This window comes from Pseudorca crassidens, chromosome 14, assembly GCF_039906515.1.
Source record: "Pseudorca crassidens isolate mPseCra1 chromosome 14, mPseCra1.hap1, whole genome shotgun sequence".
Classification (NCBI taxonomy): domain Eukaryota; kingdom Metazoa; phylum Chordata; class Mammalia; order Artiodactyla; family Delphinidae; genus Pseudorca; species Pseudorca crassidens.
The window spans coordinates 11,694,611-11,718,165 of NC_090309.1; the positions used below are offsets into that span (position 1 = coordinate 11,694,611).

Sequence of the window (23,555 nt, forward strand, 5' to 3'; positions counted from 1 at the left end):
GGTTCCCCCAGCCTTAGAGCACACATGGAGCGGGCAGCACAAAGTGCCCCGCAGCTCTTTTTTATAGCTTCTCAGCAGAGTAAAAAACTCTATCCCATGGCTTCAAAAACAGCAAAAATTTTTTAAACCCCAATTATTCATGTAAATCAGCAATTACTCCAAATCTTTTAAATCAAACTAAGAACACACAAAAGTGAGGTTTGATTCTTAATCATACCTAATTCAGAGGTGGCAATTTCAGGAATAGTGATCCTAACCATGGAGCCATTACTCAGTTCCTAGGGAAAAGAATGGAAACAAATAAGAGCGAGTAAATAGAATCTGTGCACTCTAAGTCTCTGAATGTCTTAAAAATAGCTGATGCTTCACAAGACTGTCTGTCAAACAAAAATGCAATAAAATAAATGAAAAACAAGCAATATTTTTCAAACAGAATTGAATACTTCGAAGTTTTAGAAACAATAAATGTACTTATTTGTAAAACATTTACAAAAATTCTTGTCTTTAACAAAGTGTCTAATTTTCATATAGACACTTGAGTCACCATCACCAAAAGTAAGAGGCTCACTTTTAATAGAAAGACAAAAACCATGCCCATATAAAATTCAACTGATTGAACAGCTTTGTTTTCAATAAATTTTTTAAGAATACATGAACTTCAGAAAAGCTGGCCAGAACTACTTTAAAGTAAAATAGGGCAAAAAAATGACGCATTACAAGAGATTTTAAAAATCACAAGAAACATTTGTTTCCATTTATCACAAAATTCTGCGTTCTGACAAACTTTAAATAACAGCCACAATTCTTGGAAAGTTGCCTAACCTTTTAAAAATAAATATGCATACTTACTAGCGTTACCCTGTTATGGACAGGGTCTCTTATAGAATGAATGTAAGTTCCAAGCTGTTGGAAAGTACAATCCTCATTATAGAGAGAATCATGAAGCTTTGAAGAATCCCTTAGTTCTGGAACTGGGGACAATAGAACAGCCTGTAAAAAGTCATAAATACAACACATGTGAAGCATGTTTTGAGAAATTAAGGTTAAAGAAACTATATATCTTTTTTGCATATGGTCTAGCAATTGTACATAATGATTTAAAACCATTCTGCTCTAATCATGACTAAGTACCTTGTAGCAGACCAAGGTCCTCACCAAAGCAACTAGAAAAAGTCGATAAAAATAGCACATCTGATGCACAGCACTACAAAGCTGTGGAGACTACCTGGACTTGAGGGGCCAAGATCAGGAGAGAAAGAAAGGAATCGGAAGGAGGTGGCCCCAGAGTCTTACAGCACTTGGGATCTAATTGGTCTATCTGCAATCCCAAGATAAACCTATCTAAAACACAAATCCTAACATTCTTAACTCCATGCTCAAAAACCTATAATGCCCTGGAGACTGCATTCGGAATAAAAACCTTTTCATCCTTTCTTTTTCAAGACCATGTTAGGAAGACAGTGTAAATCCTAGCTCTACCATTTATTAGCTGTATGTCGTTAGACCAGTAACCTCCTTGTACCTCTCTATGTGCCCATTTGTAAAACAAGGATTAATATTTTCCTAATAAAGCTGTTTTAAGGGATTAAATGAGTTAATACATATATAACACTCAGAACAGTGCCTAGTACACAGAAAACACTAGAAAACAGGTTATTATTATCCCACCCCCTGCCCTGCCTCACCCAAGAGACTACGTGTACTTTTATAAGCGTTCATTCATTCCACAGACTTCTTGAGTCTTCACTTGTATGCTGGGAGATGGAGATACAACTATGTGTTAAAATGTTCTGCACTGTCCTGCCTCCACGCCCACACCCATGCAATTCCGCATACCCCAAAGGCCCCTTCCATCTACAGACATCCTACTTACCCTCCAGGTCCAAACCAAGGTAGACACGTCTCTAGAAGAGGAGCCTTTGATTCCACCACATCATCCCATCAGAATGTATCTTCCTATCAGTGAATCTCCTATGGTACTTTCTGTTCCTCTTAAGTCTTAATAGTCTACCTATCTTAAATTATAATCTCTTAAAACAGACAGTACATCTGTTCCACCCAATTAAGATCCCAAGATGAAAAAGAATGCATCACTTTCCTCACTGCAGCACCTTCAAAAAGTACCTTACACATCAGAAGGGAAGTCAATGTATGTTTACTGAATCATTTGTGTTTGAAAATATACACATCCTACAAGCATTAGCCAAACTTCCAATTCTGTCATCATTAAAACAGAAAAAAGTTAACCATGGAAAGAACTAATATTTGACCAAACTTCTTTAAAACACTATTAATTTTTGACAACACCCACTCCCTGTCTTACCTCATCCAGGGATCCAAGCAGCTTACTCAGAGGGTTAGGAGTACTAACGCTGTCAAGTGGGGTGCTGGGCCGAGGCATCGTGTTCGACATTGTCAGGGAGGGAGCTGGCAGCCCAGGAATAAAAACCTTTCCCACCTTTAAGCAGTAAAAAAATGTGGAAAAAACTTAGCTTTAAGTTTTTGTTGTTGTTGTTGTGTTGGCCACACCACACAGCTTATAGGATCTTAGTTCCCCAACCGGGGATTGAACCCTGCAGTGGAGGCTCAGAGTCCTAACTACTGGACCACCAGGGAATTTCCTACTGTATCATGTTCTTAAATGAAACATTAGGCACGTAAGCATATATTTCTTTAAATATTTCAAAGTCTATGATCACCAAACACAACTAAAAAAGAGAATTAAAATTTTAATAATGTATCAAATTCTACCAACCAACTATGAGTACCTTGGCATAAATTCTTAATCTGATTCCTTCTTTTCATAACTAAGGACTTCTCTGGGGGCAGGAAACAGGGGGAATGTTAATATAGTCAAGACACTATACAAAATTCAAGTATACTATGCATTTTTCTACCTCATTGGTGGTAAAGGCAGCAGAGACACTAAGCTTTCAGAGACTATAAGCATCAGTCTTGTTAAGTATTTTCCTGGCAGAGAGAAAGACACCAATTACTTCTTGGGAGCCAAAAAATTTAGGCTGAAGCGATACTCAAGAAATTAAATCCAACCTAATTCAAACCGTGCTCTCTAGCTCACAATCTGTCTTCTGTCATAAACTTTCAAATACTTCTTCCTCAAAAAAAATTTACATTAACTCTTCATTGACCTTAAAAGAATGAGCCAGCAACCCATGCTACCCACTCCTTCCTTTTAGCTACCCACTCCTTCCTTTTAGCTACCCACAGGGTTCTCAAGAAAAACACAACAGAAATTCACACCCACACAGGCTGAAAACTCTTGATAAGACTAAAAGGAGATACTCAGAACTAAAGTGGAATTTTGACAATATATATATTGATGTCAATATACTACCCGAAAGCTAACAGAATTACAGAAGTTGCCCAAATAAAATCCTTAGGATTAAAAAACAAAAATGACAGGAGAACTAGTATATATAAAGTTTTTTAAAAGCCATCAGAGACCACCCCCCCTCCAGTTCATAAAAATATGCAATAAGCACATTCCCTGCTATTCCTCCCACGAATTACCACCACAACAAAATCTGCACGAAATGTATGATGCAACTAGCAGAAGACTCTAAAAGGTGAGGAAAGAAGACTGACTGGCTAGGGGCCTGAGAACCAGGAATGAACTATGAATTCCCTAGCTTTTGTTTTTGTTTCTCCAACTCCCTACGTAACCAGGCCTTGGGCTCTCGAGAGGCCTACAACTCAGAAATGTCCACAAGCACCCACCAAAAGAGAGCCCATGAAAACCTTGCTCTTTTGGCCAAAACTTGGTCAGGAAGAGAGACTAAGCAGGGCAGAAACACTTTCGCCCCACCTGCCCCACTTCAGGCAAACACACGGAAGAAGCCACAGCCCTCAGTGCCCGCCCCATCAGGAGCTGTGCTTGGAGACTACGGGCAGGGTCCTGTCATCCCACCTGCAAGGACTAGGTGGCGCCCTGCCCCAGCACAGAGGCGAGGCCTATCTTACAGCCCAGCCATGCAGTAACAAGGTGGCATCGCCTCCCCTCATCAGGCACTGCAGCTGCAGGCACTGCAGACAAAGCCCTGCTCTCGTTGCCACGAGGCAGCCCCTCTCCACTGCCCCACCGTGTGCAGCAACTGTCAAGGGGGAAGAGCTTGGCTTTCATCCTCCCTCTATAATAAAAAGCAGCCTACCTCTCCCCTCCCTCTTCCAGAGACTGTGGGTGGAACACTCTATTCCATCCCTACCCTGCAATAACAAAGCAGCAACCCCTCACTGTCCCAACTAGGGAGTGAGGGGAGGAATGGAGAGGGAGGAAATAGAGAAAAGGACTTTCTAAATACGTGTATGAAATCCTGGTGTGTTTTTTAGGATTAAAAAACAAAAATGACAGAAGAACTAGTATATATAAAGTTTTTGTGAAACTGACCAACAATGAGTGACCCATGTGTGAAACTGACCAACAATGACACAGTAAAAGATCTGAGAACTAAACACTGATGTATAACACCATTCGGTTCTCAAACTGGCCTCTAGGTAACGTGGAAATTGAGGCAGACCACAGTCTCATTACAGGAGCAGACAGGAAAAAAGACCCAATCAGTAAAGGAATAGCTAGAAAACTTTTAGACAATGACCAAACTACTCCAGACAAACACGATAGGAAAATACTGCACCCCACCCCTCGGCCCTGTGAGCAAAGGCCAGGAGGGAGCCTGGACTTCCATTATCACCTGGCTGTAATGAGGCACCCATCTGGGAAAAACAAAAACAAAAAGCTAACAGTACTTTGGGTTAGCAAGAATGTAAAGAAACTTCGAGAGCTCTCATACACTGTTGGAGGCAAGGAGCACAACCTTGCAACCTTGATGCAACCTACACTTTGGAAAACAATGTGGCACCATGCGGCTAAGTTGAATATGCATATATTCTAAAGGCTAGGAGATATATATTTTTTAAAAACTTTTTAAGCATTGTTTATTAGAGGAAACAGCAAAACAACCCTAGTGGCTGGTAAAGTTCTGGTATAATCATACAACAGAAAACTAGGTAACAGTGCATGAGTCAACAACAGCTACACGTTAACACAAATAAATCTAAAAATAATATAATGTTGACAAAATAAGTCAGAGAAGAGTATGCGGTATGTTTTCTTTATATGAAAATCCAAAAACAAGGAAAACTAAACAATTTACTCGTCAGTGATACATACATAACTGCAAAAACTAGTAATAAAAACAAGGGACTGATTTATTCCAAGTAAGGATCTCTGGCGGATAAGGATACAATGAGGAAAGAAAATCCAAGAGACTGTAAATATATGGCAACATCCAATTTCTTAACCTGGGTAGTGGTTATATGAATGTTTGCTTCATTATCCTTCAAACTGTATTTAAATTTCATAATTTAAATCTGTAAAATTTACATTATTCCGTATGTAAAGTTCACAACTGTTTAAAAAGACACAGACAACATATATATTATACATTTAATACAATGAAACTTTACTAAAATTTTGAGACTTAAGAAAGCTACCCATACATCAATTTCAAAACTATATTCTTTATAAAACTTCAATTAACTTTTTTCTTTTTTTTTAAATTATCTATATTCATTAAAGTTTCCCCAACTGCCCTGTTTTCATACTGCCAACCCATCTAATGACAGTGAGTCCTAGACCTCCAAATACGGCCCAACCTCAATTGAAGACTTCGTTGTCAACTCTTACAAGAATCTTCTGCCAAATTCTATAGACAGGAGGTAACAAATTTTAAATATCAAACTAAACTAACGTTAAAAAATAATTACTAAGGAAGTAGTCCTACTAAAAGCATGAAATGCTATTTATTACTTACCCGAACCACTCCTGTGTACAGCACCAGGTTTCCACTGCCTTCCAGGACCAGCATAGTGTCTATCTTCTAAAAAAAAAAAAAAAGGCAAAAATTTTATTTTCCAATCTGTACAAATTATAAAGCACAACGACTTTCAACTTCTCAAGAAATGTGCCTGCATTTACCTCCACTGGAGCTGCATCCTTTGCCTGTATGTTGGTGACGGAGCCAAAGATGAGCTGGGTTTTATCATTACTCTCTTGAAACTTTACACATCTAAATATTCAAATTAAAAGAGAAATACACTATTGATATATGCAACAGCCTCTACTGATCTCAAGGGTATTATACTAACTGTAAAAAGCCAATTTCAAAAAGTTACTTACTGTGTGATTCCATTTATAAAACATTTTCAAATGACAAAATTATAGAGATGGAGAACAGATTAGTGGCTGCCAGGGATTGGGGACTGTGGTAGATGGGTGTGGTATATGTGACTCTCAAGTGGGTAGCATGAGGAAGATCTGTGAGGTGATAAAGAAGTTCTGAATCTTGATTGGGGTGTTTGCACAAATCTGCAGGTGATAAAATTTCATGGAATCAGATACACACACAAATGAGTACATGTAAAACTGAAGAAGTTTGAATGAGGCCCGTTGATTGTACTGATGTCAATTTCCTTGTTTTAACAATGCACTATAGATATGTAAGATGTTACCTCTGGGGGAAAAAGTGCAGGCTCCACAGGACCTCTACTACTTTACAACATCCTGTGATCTATAATAATTTCAAAATTAAAGGTCAATAAATTGGTAAATATATAAATACACATTTTACCTAAGAAGCTAAATGAATGGCTAATAAGCGCATGAGAAGATGCTCAACATCATAAGTCATTAGGGAAATGCAAATTAAAACCACTTCAGGGGTTTCCCTGGTGAGACAGTGGTTAAGAACCCGCCTGCCAGTGCAGAGGACATGGGTTCGAGCCCTGGTCCAGGAAGATCCCACATGCCCCGAAGCAACTAAGCCCGTGCGCCACAACAGCTGAGTCTGCACTCTAGAGCCCGCGTGCCACAACTATTGAAGCCCAACTGCCTAGAGCCTGTGCCCTGCAACAAGAGAAGCCACCACAATGAGAAGCCCGTGCACCGCAAGAAGAGTAGTCCCCCCACTTGCCACAACTAGAGAAAGCCCACACACAGCAACGAACACCCAATGCAGCCAAAAAATAAATAAATAAATAAAATTTTTAAAACACACTTCAGGGCTTCCCTGGTGGCGCAGTGGTTGAGAATCTGCCTGCTAATGCAGGAGACACGGGTTCGAGCCCTGGTCTGGGAGGATCCCACATGCCGTGGAGCAACTGGGCCCGTGAGCCACAACTGCTGAGCCTGCGCGTCTGGAGCCTGTGCTCCGCAACAAGACAGGCCGCAATGGTGAGAGGCCCGCGCACCGCGATGAAGAGTGGCCCCTGTTTGCCACAACTAGAGAAAGCCCTCGCACAGAAACAAAGACCCAACACAGCCAAAAGTTAATTAATTAATTAAATTTTTTTTAAAAAGTAACTGTACCATTTAAATAAATAAAAATAAAAACACTTCACACCCACCAGAAAGGCTATAATCAAAGAAAATGACAATATCAAATCTTGTCAAAAGGAACCAAGATGGTGGAGTAGACGGACGTGCTCTCACTCCCTCTTGTGAGAACACCAGAATCACATATAGCAGCTAGACAATCATCGACAGGAAGACACTGGAACTCACCAAAAAAGATACCCCACATCCAAAGACAAAGGAGAAGCCACAATGAGATGGTAGGAGGGGCACAATCACAATAAAATCAAATCCCATAACTGCTGGGTGGGTGACTCACAAACTGGAGAACACTTATACCACAGAAGTCCACCCACTGGAGTGAAGGTTCGCAGCCCCACATCAGGCTTCCCAACCTGGGGGTCTGGCAATGGGAGGAGGAATTCCTAGAGAATCAAACTTTGAAGCCTAGTGGGATTTGACTGCACGACTTCGACAGGACTGGGGGAAACAGAGACTCCACTCTTGGAGGGCACACACAAAGTAGTGTGTGCATCGGGAGCCGGGGAAGGAGCAGTGACCCCAGGGGAGACTGAACCAGACCTACCTGCTAGTGTTGGAGGGTCACCTGCAGATGCAGGGGGTGGCTGGGGCTCACCGTGGGGACAAGGACACTGGCGGCAGAAGTTCTGGGAAGTACTCATTGGCGTAAGCCCTCCCAGAGTCTACCATTAGGCCCACCAAAGATCCCAGATAGGCTCCAGTGCTGGGTTGCCTCAGGCCAAACAACCAACAGGGAGGGAACCCAGCCCCACCCATCAGCAGTCAAGCAGATTAAAGTTTTACTGAGCTCTGCCCACCAGAGCAACAGTCAGCTCCACCCACCACCAGTTGCTCCCATCAGGAAACTTACACAAGCCTCTTAGATAGCCTCATCAACCAGAGGGCAGACAGCAGAAGCAAGAAGAACTACAATCCTGCAGCCTGTGGAACAAAAACCACATTCAAAGAAAGACAGACAAGATGAAAAGGCAGAGGGCTATGTACTGGATGAAGGAACAAGATAAAACCCCAGAAAAACAACTAAATGAACTGGAGACAGGCAACCTTCCAGAAAAAGAATTCAGAATAATGATAGTGAAAATGATCCAGGACCTCGGAAAAAGAATGGAGGCAAAGATCGAGAAGATGCAAGAAATGTTTAACAAAGACCTAGAAGAATTAAAGAACAAACAAACAGAGATGAACAATACAATAGCTGAAATAAAACTACACTAGAAGGAATCAATAGCAGAATAACTGAGGCAGAAGAACGGATAAGTGACCTGGAAGACGGAATGGTGGAATTCACGGCTGCAGAACAGACTAAAGAAAAAAGAATGAAAAGAAATGAAGACAGGACTTCCCTGGTGGCGCAGTGGTTGAGAGTCCGCCTGCCGATGCAGGGGACACGGGTTCGTGCCCCGGTCTGGGAAGATCCCACATGCCGCAGAGCAGCTGGGCCCATGAGCCTGCGTGTCCAGAGCCTGTGCTGCGCAACGGGAGAGGCCACAACAGTGAGAGGCCCGCCTACCACCAAAAAAAAAAAAAACAGAAATGAAGACAGCCTAAGAGACCTCTGGAACAACATTATACGCAACAACATTCGCATTATAGGGGTCCCAGAAGGAGAAGAGACAGAGAAAGGACAAGAGAAAATATTTGAAGAGATTATAGTCGAAAACTTCCCTAACATGGGGAAGGAAGTAGCCACCCAAGTCCAGGAAGGGCAGCGAGTCCCATAGAGGATAAACCCAAGGAGAAACACACCGACACACACAGTAATCAAATTGGCAAAAATTAAAGATAAAGAAAAATTACTGAAAGCGGCACGGGAAAAACAACAAATAACATACAAGGGAACTCCCACAAGGTTAACAGCTGATTTCTCAGCACAAACTCTACAAGCCGGAAGGGAGTGGCATGGTATATTGAAAGGGAAGAAAGGGAAGAACCTACAACCAAGACTACTCTACCCAGCAAGGATCTCATTCAGATTCGATGGAGAAATCAAAAGCTTTACAGACAAGCAAAAGCTAAGAGAATTCAGCACCACCAAACCAGCTCTACAACAAATGCTAAAGGAACTTCTCTAAGGGGGAAACACAAGAGAAGAAAAGGACCTACAAAAACAAACCCAAAACAATTAAGAAAATGGTCATAGGAACATATATATCAATAATTACCTTAAACATGAATGGATTAAATGCTCCAACCAAAAGATACAGGCTTGCTAAATGGATACAAAAACAAGACCCACATATATGCTGTATACAAGAGACGCACTTCAGACGTAGGGACACATACAGACTGAAAGTGAGGGGATGGAAAAAGATACTCCATGCAAATGGAAATCAAAAGAAAGCTGGAGTAGCAATACTCATATCAGATAAAACAGACTATAAAATAAAGAATGTTACAAGAGACAAGGAAGGACACTACATAATGATCAAGGGATCAATCCAAGAAGAAGATATAACAATTATAAATATATATGCACCCAACACAGGAGCACCTCAATACATAAGGCATCTGCTAACAGCTATAAAAGAGGAAACCGACAGTAACACAATAATAGTGGGGGACTTTAACACATCACTTACACCAATGGACAAATCATCCAAAATGAAAATAAGTAAACAGAAGCTTTAAATGACACAACAGACCAGATAGATTTAATTGATATTTATAGGACATTCCATCCCAAAACAGCAGATTACACTTTCTTCTCAAGTGCGCACGGAACATTCTCCAGGATACATTACATCTTGGGTCACAAATCAAGCCTCAGTAAATTTAAGAAAACTGAAATCATATCAAGCATCTTTTCTGACAACGATATGAGATTAGAAATCAATTACAGGGAAAAAAACGTAAAAAACACAAACACATGGAGGATAAACAATACGTTACTAAATAACCAAGAGATCGCTGAAGAAATCAAAGAGGAAATCAAAAAATAACTAGAGACAAATGACAATGAAAACACGACGATCCAAAACCTATGTGATGCAGCAAAAGCAGTTCTAAGAAGGAAGTTTATAGCTATACAAACCTCAAGAAACAAGAGAAATCTCAAATAAACAAACTCACCTTACGCCTAAAGGAACTAGAGAAAGAAGAACAAACAAAACCCAAAGTTAGCAGAAGGAAAGAAATCATAAAGGTCAGAGCAGAAATAAATGAAATAGAAACAAAGAAAACAATAGCAAAGATCAATAAAACTAAAAGCTGGTTCTTTGAGAAGATAAACAAAATTGATAAACCATTAGCCAGACTCATCAAGAAAAAGAGGGGGAAGACTCAAATCAATAAAATTAGAAATGGGGCTTCCCTGGTGGCGCAGTGGTTGAGAGTCCGCCTGCCGATGCAGGGGACACGGGTTCGTGCCCCGGTCCGGGAAGATCCCACATGCCGCGGAGCGGCTGGGCCCGTGAGCCATGGCCGCTGAGCCTGCGCGTCTGGAGCCTGTGCTCTGAAATGGGAGAGGCCACAACAGTGAGAGGCCCGCATACCACAAAAAAAAATAATAATAAAATAAAATAAAATAAAATAGAATTAGAAATGAAAAAGGAGAAGTTACAACAGACACTGCAAAAACACAAAGCATCCTAAGAGACTACTACAAGCAACTCTATGCCAATAAAATGGACAACCTGGAAGAAATGAACAAATCCTTAGAAAGATATAAGCTTCCAAGACTGAAACAGGAAGAAACGGAACATATGAAAAGACCAATCACAAGTAATGAAATTAAAACTGTGATTAAAAATCTTCCAACAAACAAAAGCCCAGGACCAGATGGCTTCACAGGTGATTCTATCAAACACTTACAGAAGAGCTAACATGATCCTTCTCAAACTCTTCTAAAAAATTGCAGAGGAAGGAACACTCCCAAACTCATTCTATGAGGCCAGCATCACACTGATACCAAAACCAGACAAAGATACTACAAAAAAAGAAAATTACAGACCAATATCACTGATGAATATAGATGCAAAAATCCTCAACAAAATACTAGCAAACAGAATCCAACAACACATTAAAAGGATCATACATCATGATCAAGTGGGATTTATCCCAGGGATGCAAGGATTCTTCAATATACGCAAATCAATCAATGTGATACACCATATTAACAAATTGAAGCATAAAAACCATATGATCATCTCAATAGATGCAGAAAAAGCTTTTGACAAAATTCAACACCCATTTATGATAAAAACTCTCCAGAAAGTGGGCATAGAGGGGACCTACCTCAACATAATAAAGGCCATATATGACAAACCCACAGCAAACATCATTCTCAATGCTGAAAAACTGAAAACATTTCCTCTAACATCAAGAACAAGACAATGTTGCCCACTCTCACCACCATTATTCAACATAGTTTTGGAAGTTTTAGCAACAGCAATCAGAGAAGAAAAAGAAATAAAAGGAATCCAAATCGGAAAAGAAGTAAAACTGTCACTGTTTGCAGATGACATGATACTCTACATAGAGAATCCTAAAGATGCTACCAGAAAACTGCTAGAGTTAATCAATGAATTTGGTAAAGTAGCAGGATACAAAATTAATGCACAGAAATCTCTTGCATTCCTATACACTGACGATGAAATATCTGAAAGAGAAAGTAAGGAAACCCTCCCATTTACCACTGCAACAAAAACAATAAAATACCTAGGAATAAACCTACCTAGGAAGACAAAAGACCTATATGCAGAAAACTATAAGACACTGATGAAAGAAATTAAAGATGATACCAACAGATGGAGAAATATACCATGTTCTTGGATTGGAAGGATCAATATTGTGAAAATGATTATACTACCCAAAGCAATCTACAGGTTCAATGCAATCCCTATCATATTACCAATAGCGTTTTTTACAGAACTAGAACAAAAAAAATCTTAGAATTTGTATGGAGACACAAAAAACCCTGAATAGCCAAAGCAGTCTTGAGGGAAAAAAACAGAGCGGGAGAAATCAGACTCCCTGACTTCAGACTATACTACAAAGCTACAGTAATCAAGACAATATGGTACTGGCACAAAAAGAGAAACATAGATCAATGGAACAAGATAGAAAGCCCAGAGATAAACCCACAAACCTATATGGTCAACTAATCTATGACGAAGGAGGCAAGGATATACAATGGAGAAAAGACAGTCTCTTCAATAAGTGTTGCTGGGACAACTGGACAGCTACATATAAAAGAATGAAATTAGAACACTCCCTAACACCATACACAAAAATAAACTCAAAATGTATTCGACACCTAAATGTAAGACCGGACACTATAAAACTCTTAGAGGAAAACATAGGAAGAACACTCTTTGACATAAATCACAGCAAGATCTTTTTTGATCCACCTCCTAGAGAAATAGAAGTAAAAACAAAAATAAACAAATGGGACCTAATGAAACTTCAAAGCTTTTGCACAGCAAAGGAAACCATAAATAAGACGAAAAGACAAGCCTCAGAATGGGAGAAAATATTTGCAAACGAATCAACAGACAAAGGATTAATCTTCAAAATATATAGACAGCTCATGCAGCTCAATATTAAAGAAACAAACAACCCAATCCAAAAATGGGCAGAAGACCTAAATAGACATTTCTCCAAAGAAGACATACAGATGGCCAAGAGGCACATGAAAAGCTGCTCAACATCACTAATTATTAGAGAAATGCAAATCAAAACTACAATGAGGTATCACCTCACACCAGTTAGAATGGGCATCATCAGAAAATCTACAAACAACAAATGCTGGAGAGGGTGTGGAGAAAAGGGAACCCTCTTGCACTGTTCGTGGGAATGTAAATTGATACAGCCATTATGGAGAACAGTACGGAGGTTCCTTAAAAAACTAAAAATAGAATTACCATATGATCCAGCAATCCCACTACTGGGCATATACCCAGAGAAAATCATAATTCAAAAAGACACATGCACCCCAATATTCACTGCAGCACTATTTACAGTAGCCAGGTCATGGAAGCGACCTAAATGCCCATCAACAGACTAATGAATAAAGAAGTTGTGGTACATATATACAATGGAATATTACTCAGCCATAAAAAGGAACGAAATTGGGTCATTTGTTGAGACGTGGATGGATCTAGAGACTGTCATACAGAGTGAAGTAAGTCAGAAAGAGAAAAACAAATATCGTATATTAACACATGTATGCGGAACCTAGAAAAATGATACAGATGTACCAGTTTGCAGGGCAGAAGTTGAGACACAGATGCAGATAACAAATGTATGGACACCAAGAGGGAAAGCCGCAGAGGGTTGGGGATGGTCATGTGATGAATTGGGTGATTAGGATTGACATGTATACACTGATGTGTAAAAAATTGATGACTAATAATAACCTGCTGTATAAAAAAATAAATAATATTCAAAAATTTAAAAAAGAAATCTTGTCAAGGATGAAGAAATTGGAACACTCAAACATTACTGGTGGGAATGTAAAATGGTACAGCTTATCTGGAAGACAAATTTAGCAATTTCTTTGAAAGTTTACGATGAATTTATCATTTGATCCACTCCTAGTTATCTACCTATCTATCTACATGAAATCATGTATGTCCACACAAAGGCTTTGGCTCCAATGTTCATAGTGCCATAATTCACAATGGTCAAAAACGTGTAAACAAACCAAATGCCCATCAACTAATGACTAGATAGACAAAATGTGGTACATTTATACAATACTACAAGCAAGAGGAATAAAATATTTATACATGTTACACATGGTAGGCCCTAAGAAACATGCTAAGTGGAAGAAGGTGGACACACAAAAAATTATATATTGTATGATTCTATTTACATAAAATATCCAGAAAAGGCACATCTACAGAGGCAGAAAGCCTATATACTGGTTGCCTGAGGTTGCGAATGGGAACAGAGACTGAATGCAAGTCAAGCACAAGAGATCTTTTTAAAGTGATAGAAATTTTTAAAACTGGATTGCGGTGATGCTGCATAACTGTAAATTTACTAAAAATCATTAAACTATACACTTAAAACATGTTAATTTTATGGTATGTAAATTATTTCAATAAAGCTACTTAAGCCAAAAAAAAAGAGAGAGAGAGAGAGAGAGAAAAAGAAAAAGAAAAAACAGTCCTAAGTTTATTTATACCAAATGAATGAGATACATAAACGCACTTACCGTAACTGTAGCTGGGACTCTACTAAAAAGCACAAGAACTTCTGCCCACATAGGTCAGATGTAATAAAGACTTTTGAGGCCTGTGAATTTTTCTCCCTGTAATAGATATATTAATAAAGAAACTGTTGGCACTCACTTAAAAATCTACCATAGTAATTATTAAAAGTCTTTGAAAATATTCTACAGGAAATACTACTTGGGCCAAGCAATAACCTTGAAGACACAAAAGCACTTCTAAGAATTGAACTTCATGATCTCTAAGATTCCTTTCAGCTCTTTGACTCTGAGTCCACTACACAGCTTTTTTGGGGAAAAATTACAATAAATGTAATCATTACCAACAGACTTTTTAATTCCACATTATGCAAGCTGCCTACTGCTAAAGTAATGCAAACTTGAAGAGATCTTAGACCTCTTACAGGGTCTAAGGGGTCAGACATTTTATAACATGACCTCTCCAATCTATCCTCTCTCTCAGATTAGGCTCCACTTCATCCCTTTTTTTTAACCCATACTCAAAAATTCTCTATTCTCAAAAATTTCTTTGTAACTCTGTACAATAAGGATCTGCAATATATCCAACTTAGCAATAAGGTATTTAAAGACAAATGATTTTTAAATACAGGGAATTTTTATTCTATATATAAGGAATTTTTATTTTATAGGAAATTTTTATTTTATATATATAAAAATAGAACATACTTCAACACTGTACTCACATCTTTCCTTTCCTCCAACTGCCTATCCCTGACCTACAAGCCTAAGAACATGCGCTTGTCTTTCTACTCGGATGTGGAGAGCTTAAGGCCGTACAGCCAGCTGTATTTTCAGTGCTTTCCCTGCTCTGGGTATATAGTCTTTTCGTAGCCTACTCTCTCATATTAAAATGAGTCTTTAAATACAGAGATGGACTAAATATTAGATTATATAAAGGACTTACTGTTAATTTGGCTGGGTGTAAAAATGGTAGCATGGTTAGGTAAGAAAATGTCCTTACTTTTTAGAGAAACACACTTAGGTATTTAAGGGCAAAAAATGAAGACTAATTTTCTCTAACATAGTTCAGGAAAAACAAAACTCTCCCTTGACCCTGAGATTCCCTCAGCTAGTTTTGTATCCTCATTCTCATTCAAAGGCAAACTCCCTGGACAGTCTGTATACCTATGTTCACCTCCTCGGTCCCCATTTACTTTTTCCACCCCATTCCACTCCACCCTAGACCCCTACCCCCAGGTGCTCTGGCCAAGGTCACCAGTGACCTTGCCATCCAGGTACTGCCTCTCTGACCTCACCTAACAGTGCCACACTTCACCAGCACCTGGCAACATTGGCATCTTCTTCTCAAAAGCCACTTTTCTTGTGTTCTATGACATGTCCTGCTGCTTCCCCCACCTGACCTCTCTTGCTCTGTCTCTCTGCAGCAGCTTTATCTCTTTTCACCCCTCCCAAATCTTAAGTTTCCAAGACTTTAGTCACTAGCCCTCTCTGATTCTACACAGCCTGGTTTTAACTATTCGGAGGCCACAGACTCTGAGAATCTAATGAATGTTAAACCCTCTGCTAAAGAAAAGGCCTATACACCACACATCCCCATGATTACTATCTTTGATTCCAGAGGGTTACCAGAACCCCTGCAACTGCAAGCTCATCCACAGGCCCTCCTCGAACCCAACCTCTACACACTCCATAAACTCCAATCCACCTGTCTTGCCTCAATCACCACTGATAAGTGACTGCTCTGACCCCTGAGTTTATGACCCACATATAAAGCACCTTCTTACAGCTCTCATCAAACAGAACAGCCCAAAAGGCCATCTGTCTCCACCTCCTCTTTCGCAGCCCTTTCCCCTCCTCCTGCACAAACAAATGGAGAGTATTTTTAATTCCCTGAACAAACCACACATTCACACTTCTGCACTTTTCTTCTGATCCCCTCTAACTACTGTGTACTGCCTCGCTTACCCACCCAGGAAATACCTAGTCATCTTTCCAAAGCCCTACCAGCAGATGAGCAGTGCCACCATCCTCCAGCTGTCTCTTTCGGAGGACAGGGACAGTAACTTATTTGCTGATAAACCACAGCCACTAGTACACACACTGGCATTGACTGAATGACTGATTAAAGAGAACATAAAAGGAGGAAGGTCACATGGAACAGAGGTCTGAGTTGTGTTTCCCAGAAAAACAGCTGATACTCAACTAACATAAAGACAAAACTTAAGAAAAATGTTATAAATTCCCAAGTTTCCTAATCTACAGAAATTAGTTGTCTCTCCCTAAAACATCAAACACCTCAAATCTGAGAGATTACTAAGGAAGAAATAGCAAATGACAAAAGAATATTTTTATGGTCACCTTAATATCACTAACATCCTCTACTGAAACTGAGGTAGCCTTTAATATATATCTCTATGTATTTTAGAAATATTAATAACTGCTTATACTCAAAGGAAGCTTTACACAAAATGCCAAGTATTTTCTAAAACTTTTAGTATCATTTTTCTTTGAATATAAAAATATATACTCCAAACCTTATATTAGTAATAGTTTCTGTCCATAAATGGTCCATACAAAGTTCAGGAACAATTGGCTCTGTTTCTGGTGCAAGAAAGGAGCCGTTAGAATTACTATTTGGAGAATGAGAAATACTGTGTCTCTTTGGAGATTGATTATGGCTTGAAAGGTTGAACCTTTGCACCCCTGAAAAAGAGTGCACTCCTAATGCTGGAGAATGAGCACGACTGCAAAATAAAGAGAAAAGAGTGCACCACAATTAATAACACAGGCTGATATAACACACTTTCTAATAAAGCTTTCCAAATTCTATGTATGGAGAGTATTCATAACATAAACCCAGTCAGAAATACAATTTTTTTAAAAAGGAGTAGCTACTTAAACGGTTTGTCAGCATGCTTTATTATATTCTAAGGATTTAGAATTCCTGTTAGAATTCTTTTTCTTTAACTGAAAATCAGTTCATTTTCTGCCTCAGAAAATCAATTATTTATACCAATATTATTCAAAAAAGTTTAAACTATGTTCCTATACATTCAACCATATACACACCAACAAAACTATGTCCCTATTGTACCAGACAGATATTAACAAAAACAAAAGAAAAGCTAATGCAAATTAAGACAAAAGAAAACAGTACCAAAAAATTTCTGTAATTAATATTCACCAAACTGCTGCCACTTAGTGTTAAAAATGAGGCACTCTTACAACAAGCACTGGCAGTCTCTAAATATGACTCAGTGAAAAAGTAACACAGTAGGCCTGGAAGTCTTAGTAAAAATAGCACAACTGGAATAATGCTCTTTTCTCTAAAAGATACTCAGGATCTGTCAACAGAAATTTTAAATCCTTCAAATCACAAGAGAAAGTTTTAAAAGAAGGTATCTTTTTCTTGGGATGTCTTGTTTAAAGCAAGGAAATGCTTCCACACTTAATTCCCACCTGAGAGCTGCCATGTTGGAAATGGAAGGTGAGCGGGAGTGTAGGCTGGGCGAGGAGGCTGAGCGACTCTGGCTGTGGATGGAGGAGTAGTTCTGGAAGGGGGAAGCCACGGGGGAGTCTCCCCTGGAGAGGCTTCTGAGGTGTGCCGTGAGCGAGCTGCTGGTGGCCACATTCTGTGGGGTGCCCCCCTGTTCAGAGAACTTTAAAACAACATTCTCTTCCTTAAGTCAAAATGAAAAGGGGGAGGGGGCAGAAAATAATTAGATTAAAAGGGCAATTTCCTTGTGAGAATGCAGGGTAGTTGCCAGTTATTAAAGATATAATATCTTTTTACCTAAGGTACTCAACCTATTTCACAAGTGATTCTTCTAAAAACCTGCAAAGTTTTTAGTATTAACTATCCTTTTCTATTAAGAAGTGATCTGCCTTCACCCTTACCTCTGTTTTGACTCTCCGGAGAGCCCACACAGAATGCAAACCTTGAACGGTGTCATAGGTCATTACAACGGAGGGATCAGTGTTGAGAAAAACAATTTTCATTGCATGATCTACAACATATTGTACCCGTGATGAACCAAAAAGACCTTAAAGACAGAACAGAAATGATCAGGTATAGAACAATGGACTTTTACAAGACTGTTGTTTATGAAGTGACTTCTTGCAATTCCTAAAGATAAAGAGAAATCAAGGCAATTAAGGCACAAAAATCTATTAATATATTACATAATTAACACTCAATTTTTAATAAATTTATTTGGGCATCAATTCCTTTAAAATATATTGAAGATGAGAATCTTACAAGTTTTGATTTCACACACATGCAACTAAATGTTGAAGATTTGTGCTGACTAAACCATTAAATTCATCAGCCACAGGTAAAAGGTCCATGACTCCTTTAATAACTGACTTATTCTTAAATTACACTCAACCATTCGACCAAGTTTGACTTCCTTACAGGTTCTTTTCTTCTCTAAGAAATCTGTTCTCTACTATAACTATTCAAACAGTGCTGAACAGTACACTACTGTTTCTGCTTTACTGGATACACATGCAAAATAAGTTTTTTCCTAGTGAGTCCAGCTTTTACATCTACAGTACCATAAACTGGTTTCTATATCCTTATTTGACTGTCTCCTAAATGTTGACCTCTCAGTTAAAATATTGAAAAATTTAAAAAGAATTATTTTATAAAAGGAGTACTTTATAAAGAAAGAAATAAAAATCATTCATAATTCCACTCAAAATAACCTCTACTAATATATTTTGGGAGCACTCCTCTGAGTTTTTTTTTTTTCCTACACAGACATATTTTTTATGTTCTTACAAAATTAGGATGATATTGCAGTTAGTTTTGTACCTTACTTAACATTATGAATAAGCAATTCCTGAGGTCATTAAATATTATTCAAAAACATGATCAATAATGGCTGCATACCATTCAATCACACACTCTGACATGTTTTTTTAGGTTGTTTGTAGTTGTTAGCAGTATAATATAGAATTATCAATAAACTTTTTCTGTAAAAGGCCAAAGAGTAAATAGTTTAGGCTTTGCAGACATACTGACTCTGTAGCATAATTTTTTTTGTTTTCTACAACCTTTTAAAAGGGTAAAAACCACTCTTGGCTCTTAAGCCTTAGAAAAATAAACTGGATTTAGCCCCCAGGCTGTAGTTTGCCAAGCCCTGATATAGAAGATAAAAACCTCAGTGGTATTTCAGAATATATACTTGGGATAAAGTCCTTAAAGTAAAATTGGTCAAAGAATATAAATATTTTTTTTTAGCCTTCAAGTCCTCATTATTCATAATAGCCTATGTTTGGTCACATTTAAAATTTTAAAACAAGCATCTAGAAATACCTCTAGGAACTATTAAAAGTCTGAGTCCCAGCAAATTATGTTATTATGAGCAGGGAAAATGAAATATTAAAAATTTCCAAAGTAAAGGTCTAAGGCCCTACATTTCTTTTTTCCAAAAAAAGGAAACGATTTTAGTTTATCTAAGTATTGTTCATTTACTTACTAATTACTAAGGAACAAAGTCCAGAGGCATCTACAGGTAAGTTAGAAAATATAACAGTATTTCTGGTTGATGTATAGGCTCTATTTTTACTAAAAGAATAGCTGTTAAAACAATTAATACCAGGGTATTCAATGAATTAATTAATATGAATTATTTTCATAATAAGAGTTATTTTTAAATGCTTAAATTATATTATTTTTATAAAAGAAATCTAATTTTCATAAGCTCCTTTATTTCCTCCCCAGCCCCAAACTCAAAAGAGAACCTACATAAAAGAATTTATAAAAATACACTTACTTCCAGATTTACAAACAAGAGGTGTGATTTCATCTAGTGGATGCAGCATGCTGAACATTGTGGGTAAAGGTTCTCTAGTAAAGAACAAAAAATAATCACCAAGATAAGATGACTCCATTTGTGCACAAATTTTGTACTTTCCTTGCAAAGAAATGTCTTCTGCAGATTACACTAACTAGAAACCTACCATCTCAAAAAGCAACCCTCTAAAAACTTTTGACCTACTGTTTTTCACAGTATCTTCTATTTTATTCCTAGAAATATTTCCTCTTATGCAGGGTAAATTTGCGCGCGCGCGCGCGCACACACACACACACACACACACGGAACTCAGTGTAGCCCAGGTAGTATCTGTGAGCAGCAGTCAACACCTTTCAGAACAAACAGAGTAATGGGCATAAGGCAGTCATTTTTTTTTTAAAACCTCTCTTAGTGGCAGTGTCTCTAACAACTAGGAAAGAAATTTAGTCTTCTAGACCTATTGACAAAAGAGAGTATTTAAAAATAAAAAGAAGAAACACTTCAAGTAAATGAAATGGCTGCATTTTCTTAAGGAGTGACTGAAAAAAGAGGAAAAAACAGACCTTCTATCTAAACACAGAGAGAGATTAAAATCTATAAGCAATTTTCTTAAAACTCAGTGTCTACTACTTGCAGCACACTGTGACAGGTACTGTATGTTCCTGCCCGTCAACGAGCTCACAGCTGATTAGGGAGACAAAGTAAACACACTATAATTTATTACGCACCTAAGACATAAGAAGCGCTATGTCAAGAGATTATATACATTAGCTTGTTAAATTACTGCATAAATCCTAAGAAATAAATGACAGTATTCTTCCTGTAACAGATAAGGAAACTAAAGCCAAAGCTAATGATTTGCCCAAAGTAACATGATGGAAAAAATGGCAGAGCTAAGAATTGAGTTTTGTTATCTTTAAGCCAAGTGTTTGCTCAATTTTACTACTTGGGGAAAAAAGCTGTAGATAATTAAGAGCCAAGTGAGAAGTAGAACTCATAAGGGTACAATGCTGAGATGAGAGAAAAAGGCATCTATCTGTGCTGACAGCATGGAAATTATCATCATCCCAAACTTTTGGGTAAACAATTTTACCTTAGAACCAACCAAAAAAAGCCCAAGGAATCATATTCTGACCTGCATACCTGGGTGGGCCTGGAGGAACCTCATGTGAAGAGCTGCTTCGTTCAAACAACAAGCCATACTTCGTGGGCCAAACATTTGCAACCTATTGGGTAAAAGGGTGAGGAAAAAAACAGAAGTAAAAGAAACTATTCTTTATAACATGTTTTTACGAAACATTACAGAACATTAGATTTCCTTCCAATTTAATAAGAGTTTTGCAAAGTAACAATCATTAACTATAATTTTTAAGTAATTCTAACAAGTAAATCTAAGACAAAATCAAATCTAAGAAAGAGAAGTTCGACCTGAAATTCCTGCCAGTAGCTAATATCAGTACCAAAATGACAGTGTGATTAAAGTGTAACAACAGCATTAGGGCATGAAAAAGATAATGAGAAACAGGAGAAAGACTAATATTGCTCAAGTGCTTGAATAAAACCAAAATGATTTCTTCTATGTCACTTAAACTGAAAAAAAACCTCTCAGAAAAGACTTCATAATTCACTTCACTAAATAATTTATTTTTAAGACAAAGGATGGAAATGGTAAGCCACTACAAGTTTATTTCAGTAAAAATAACATTTTTGATTACAAGACATGAGAGTAGCAATACTTCTGAAACCAATTAATTCAAGAATATTCTCCAGTAAAACACAAAAACACTGAAACACTCAAGTTTACCTGAAAAGGTAAAGAAGCTATGTAATCCTTTCCTTCTATGCTATGCATGTTAATACATGAGCTTTGCAATATACATATGCATTTTTCTACTTCATCACTACCTGAAAAGAGAGAGTACAACAAGATATATGCATTGTTTTCAAAAAAAAAATCCCAATAATCATAAATTGCAATTCCCGGGACTTCCCTGGTGGCACAGTGGTTAAGAATCTGCCTGCCAATGCAGGGGACACGGGTTCGAGCCCTAGTCCAGGAAGATCTCACATGCCGCGGAGCAACTAAGCCTGTGCAGCACAACTACTGAGCCTACGCTCTAGAGCTCGAGAGCCACAACTACTGAAGCCCAAGCGTCTAGAGCCCGTGCTCTGCAACAACAGAAGCCACCGCAATGAGAAGCCCGCACACTGCAACAAAGAATAGCCCCTGCTCACCGCAACTAGAGAAAGCCCACATGCAACAATGGAGACCTAACACAGCCATAAATAAATAAATAAATAAATGTTTTAAAAATAAATGAATTGCAATTCCCAACAACACAAATTCTTTAATGCACAATATAAAAATGCTTGCGCTAACCCACCATTATTAGTGTCTTATTTTGAATGAAAAAAATGAGATAAACATTTGGAATCATCATAAGATCAAATAAAATTTCAAAAAGGAACTTACCGTAGTCCTTTTCAGACTTATCCTGTGATATAATGAAGTCACACCACAATGCCTAAAATCAAAACAAAATGCTTACCTAGGAAAATGACATCTAAATAATAACCTATTAACTAATGGTATCTAAATAATAGTGTCACCTACATAACGGTCCCTCCTCATCAGCTCAACACATATACCATGGGAACAAAGAAAAATAAGATAAAATTAGACTAATTAATGATAACTATCTTAAGGAAAGATAAACTATGCTTGCAAATAAAAAGAAAAGGGAAAACAAAATCAAGAAATCTACTAGATAGAAGCTTTGCAGCAAAAGTGAATTCAAATAGTGGTTCAACCTGTAGTAAACCCTATATCCTATACAAAGCTAAAGATTATCAGAAGAGTTGAAAATTGCCAAGCTATTTTATAATCTCCAGACTTACCTAATCTTATCATTCTCTGACTCGCCAGAAAGAATGTTTAGAAAAACATTTCCCTTTCTTAAGGGCCCATCTTAAAAATATATATACAAACTAGGAAAAGCTGTTAAACTTCAACTGACAATCACTTATTGAAATTTTTTAATGGCATTCACTTATTGAATGCCATTGAAAAGCCATTAAACTTCAACTGACAATCACTTATTGAAATTTTTTAATGGCATTTTTATGTGTCTTTTTAATTGTCGTAAAATATACATAACATAAAATTTACCATCTTAACCATTTTTCA

The 23,555-nt window shown here is 37.9% G+C and overlaps 1 protein-coding gene across 6 annotated transcripts in view; it reads right to left on the reverse strand.

Annotated features, from left to right (window-relative positions):
- The window catches only part of ANAPC1 (anaphase promoting complex subunit 1), a 121,478-nt gene that overhangs the window by 92,528 nt on the left and 5,395 nt on the right, over window positions 1–23,555 (reverse strand). For 5 of the 6 annotated variants that reach the window (XM_067704375.1, XM_067704376.1, XM_067704377.1 and 2 more), the window contains exons 4-16: window positions 22,842–22,893; window positions 22,173–22,273; window positions 21,512–21,594; window positions 20,348–20,421; window positions 18,465–18,610; window positions 18,027–18,247; window positions 17,102–17,311; window positions 14,571–14,666; window positions 5,996–6,086; window positions 5,832–5,897; window positions 2,324–2,458; window positions 850–990; window positions 218–278 (exon numbers count right to left, since the gene is read on the reverse strand). In XM_067704375.1, the coding sequence (XP_067560476.1) occupies window positions 218–278; window positions 850–990; window positions 2,324–2,458; window positions 5,832–5,897; window positions 5,996–6,086; window positions 14,571–14,666; window positions 17,102–17,311; window positions 18,027–18,247; window positions 18,465–18,610; window positions 20,348–20,421; window positions 21,512–21,594; window positions 22,173–22,273; window positions 22,842–22,893 (1,477 nt within the window). The remainder of the gene's footprint in view (window positions 1–217; window positions 279–849; window positions 991–2,323; window positions 2,459–5,831; window positions 5,898–5,995; window positions 6,087–14,570; window positions 14,667–17,101; window positions 17,312–18,026; window positions 18,248–18,464; window positions 18,611–20,347; window positions 20,422–21,511; window positions 21,595–22,172; window positions 22,274–22,841; window positions 22,894–23,555) is intronic. The other variant, XM_067704378.1, reaches the window with a different exon arrangement.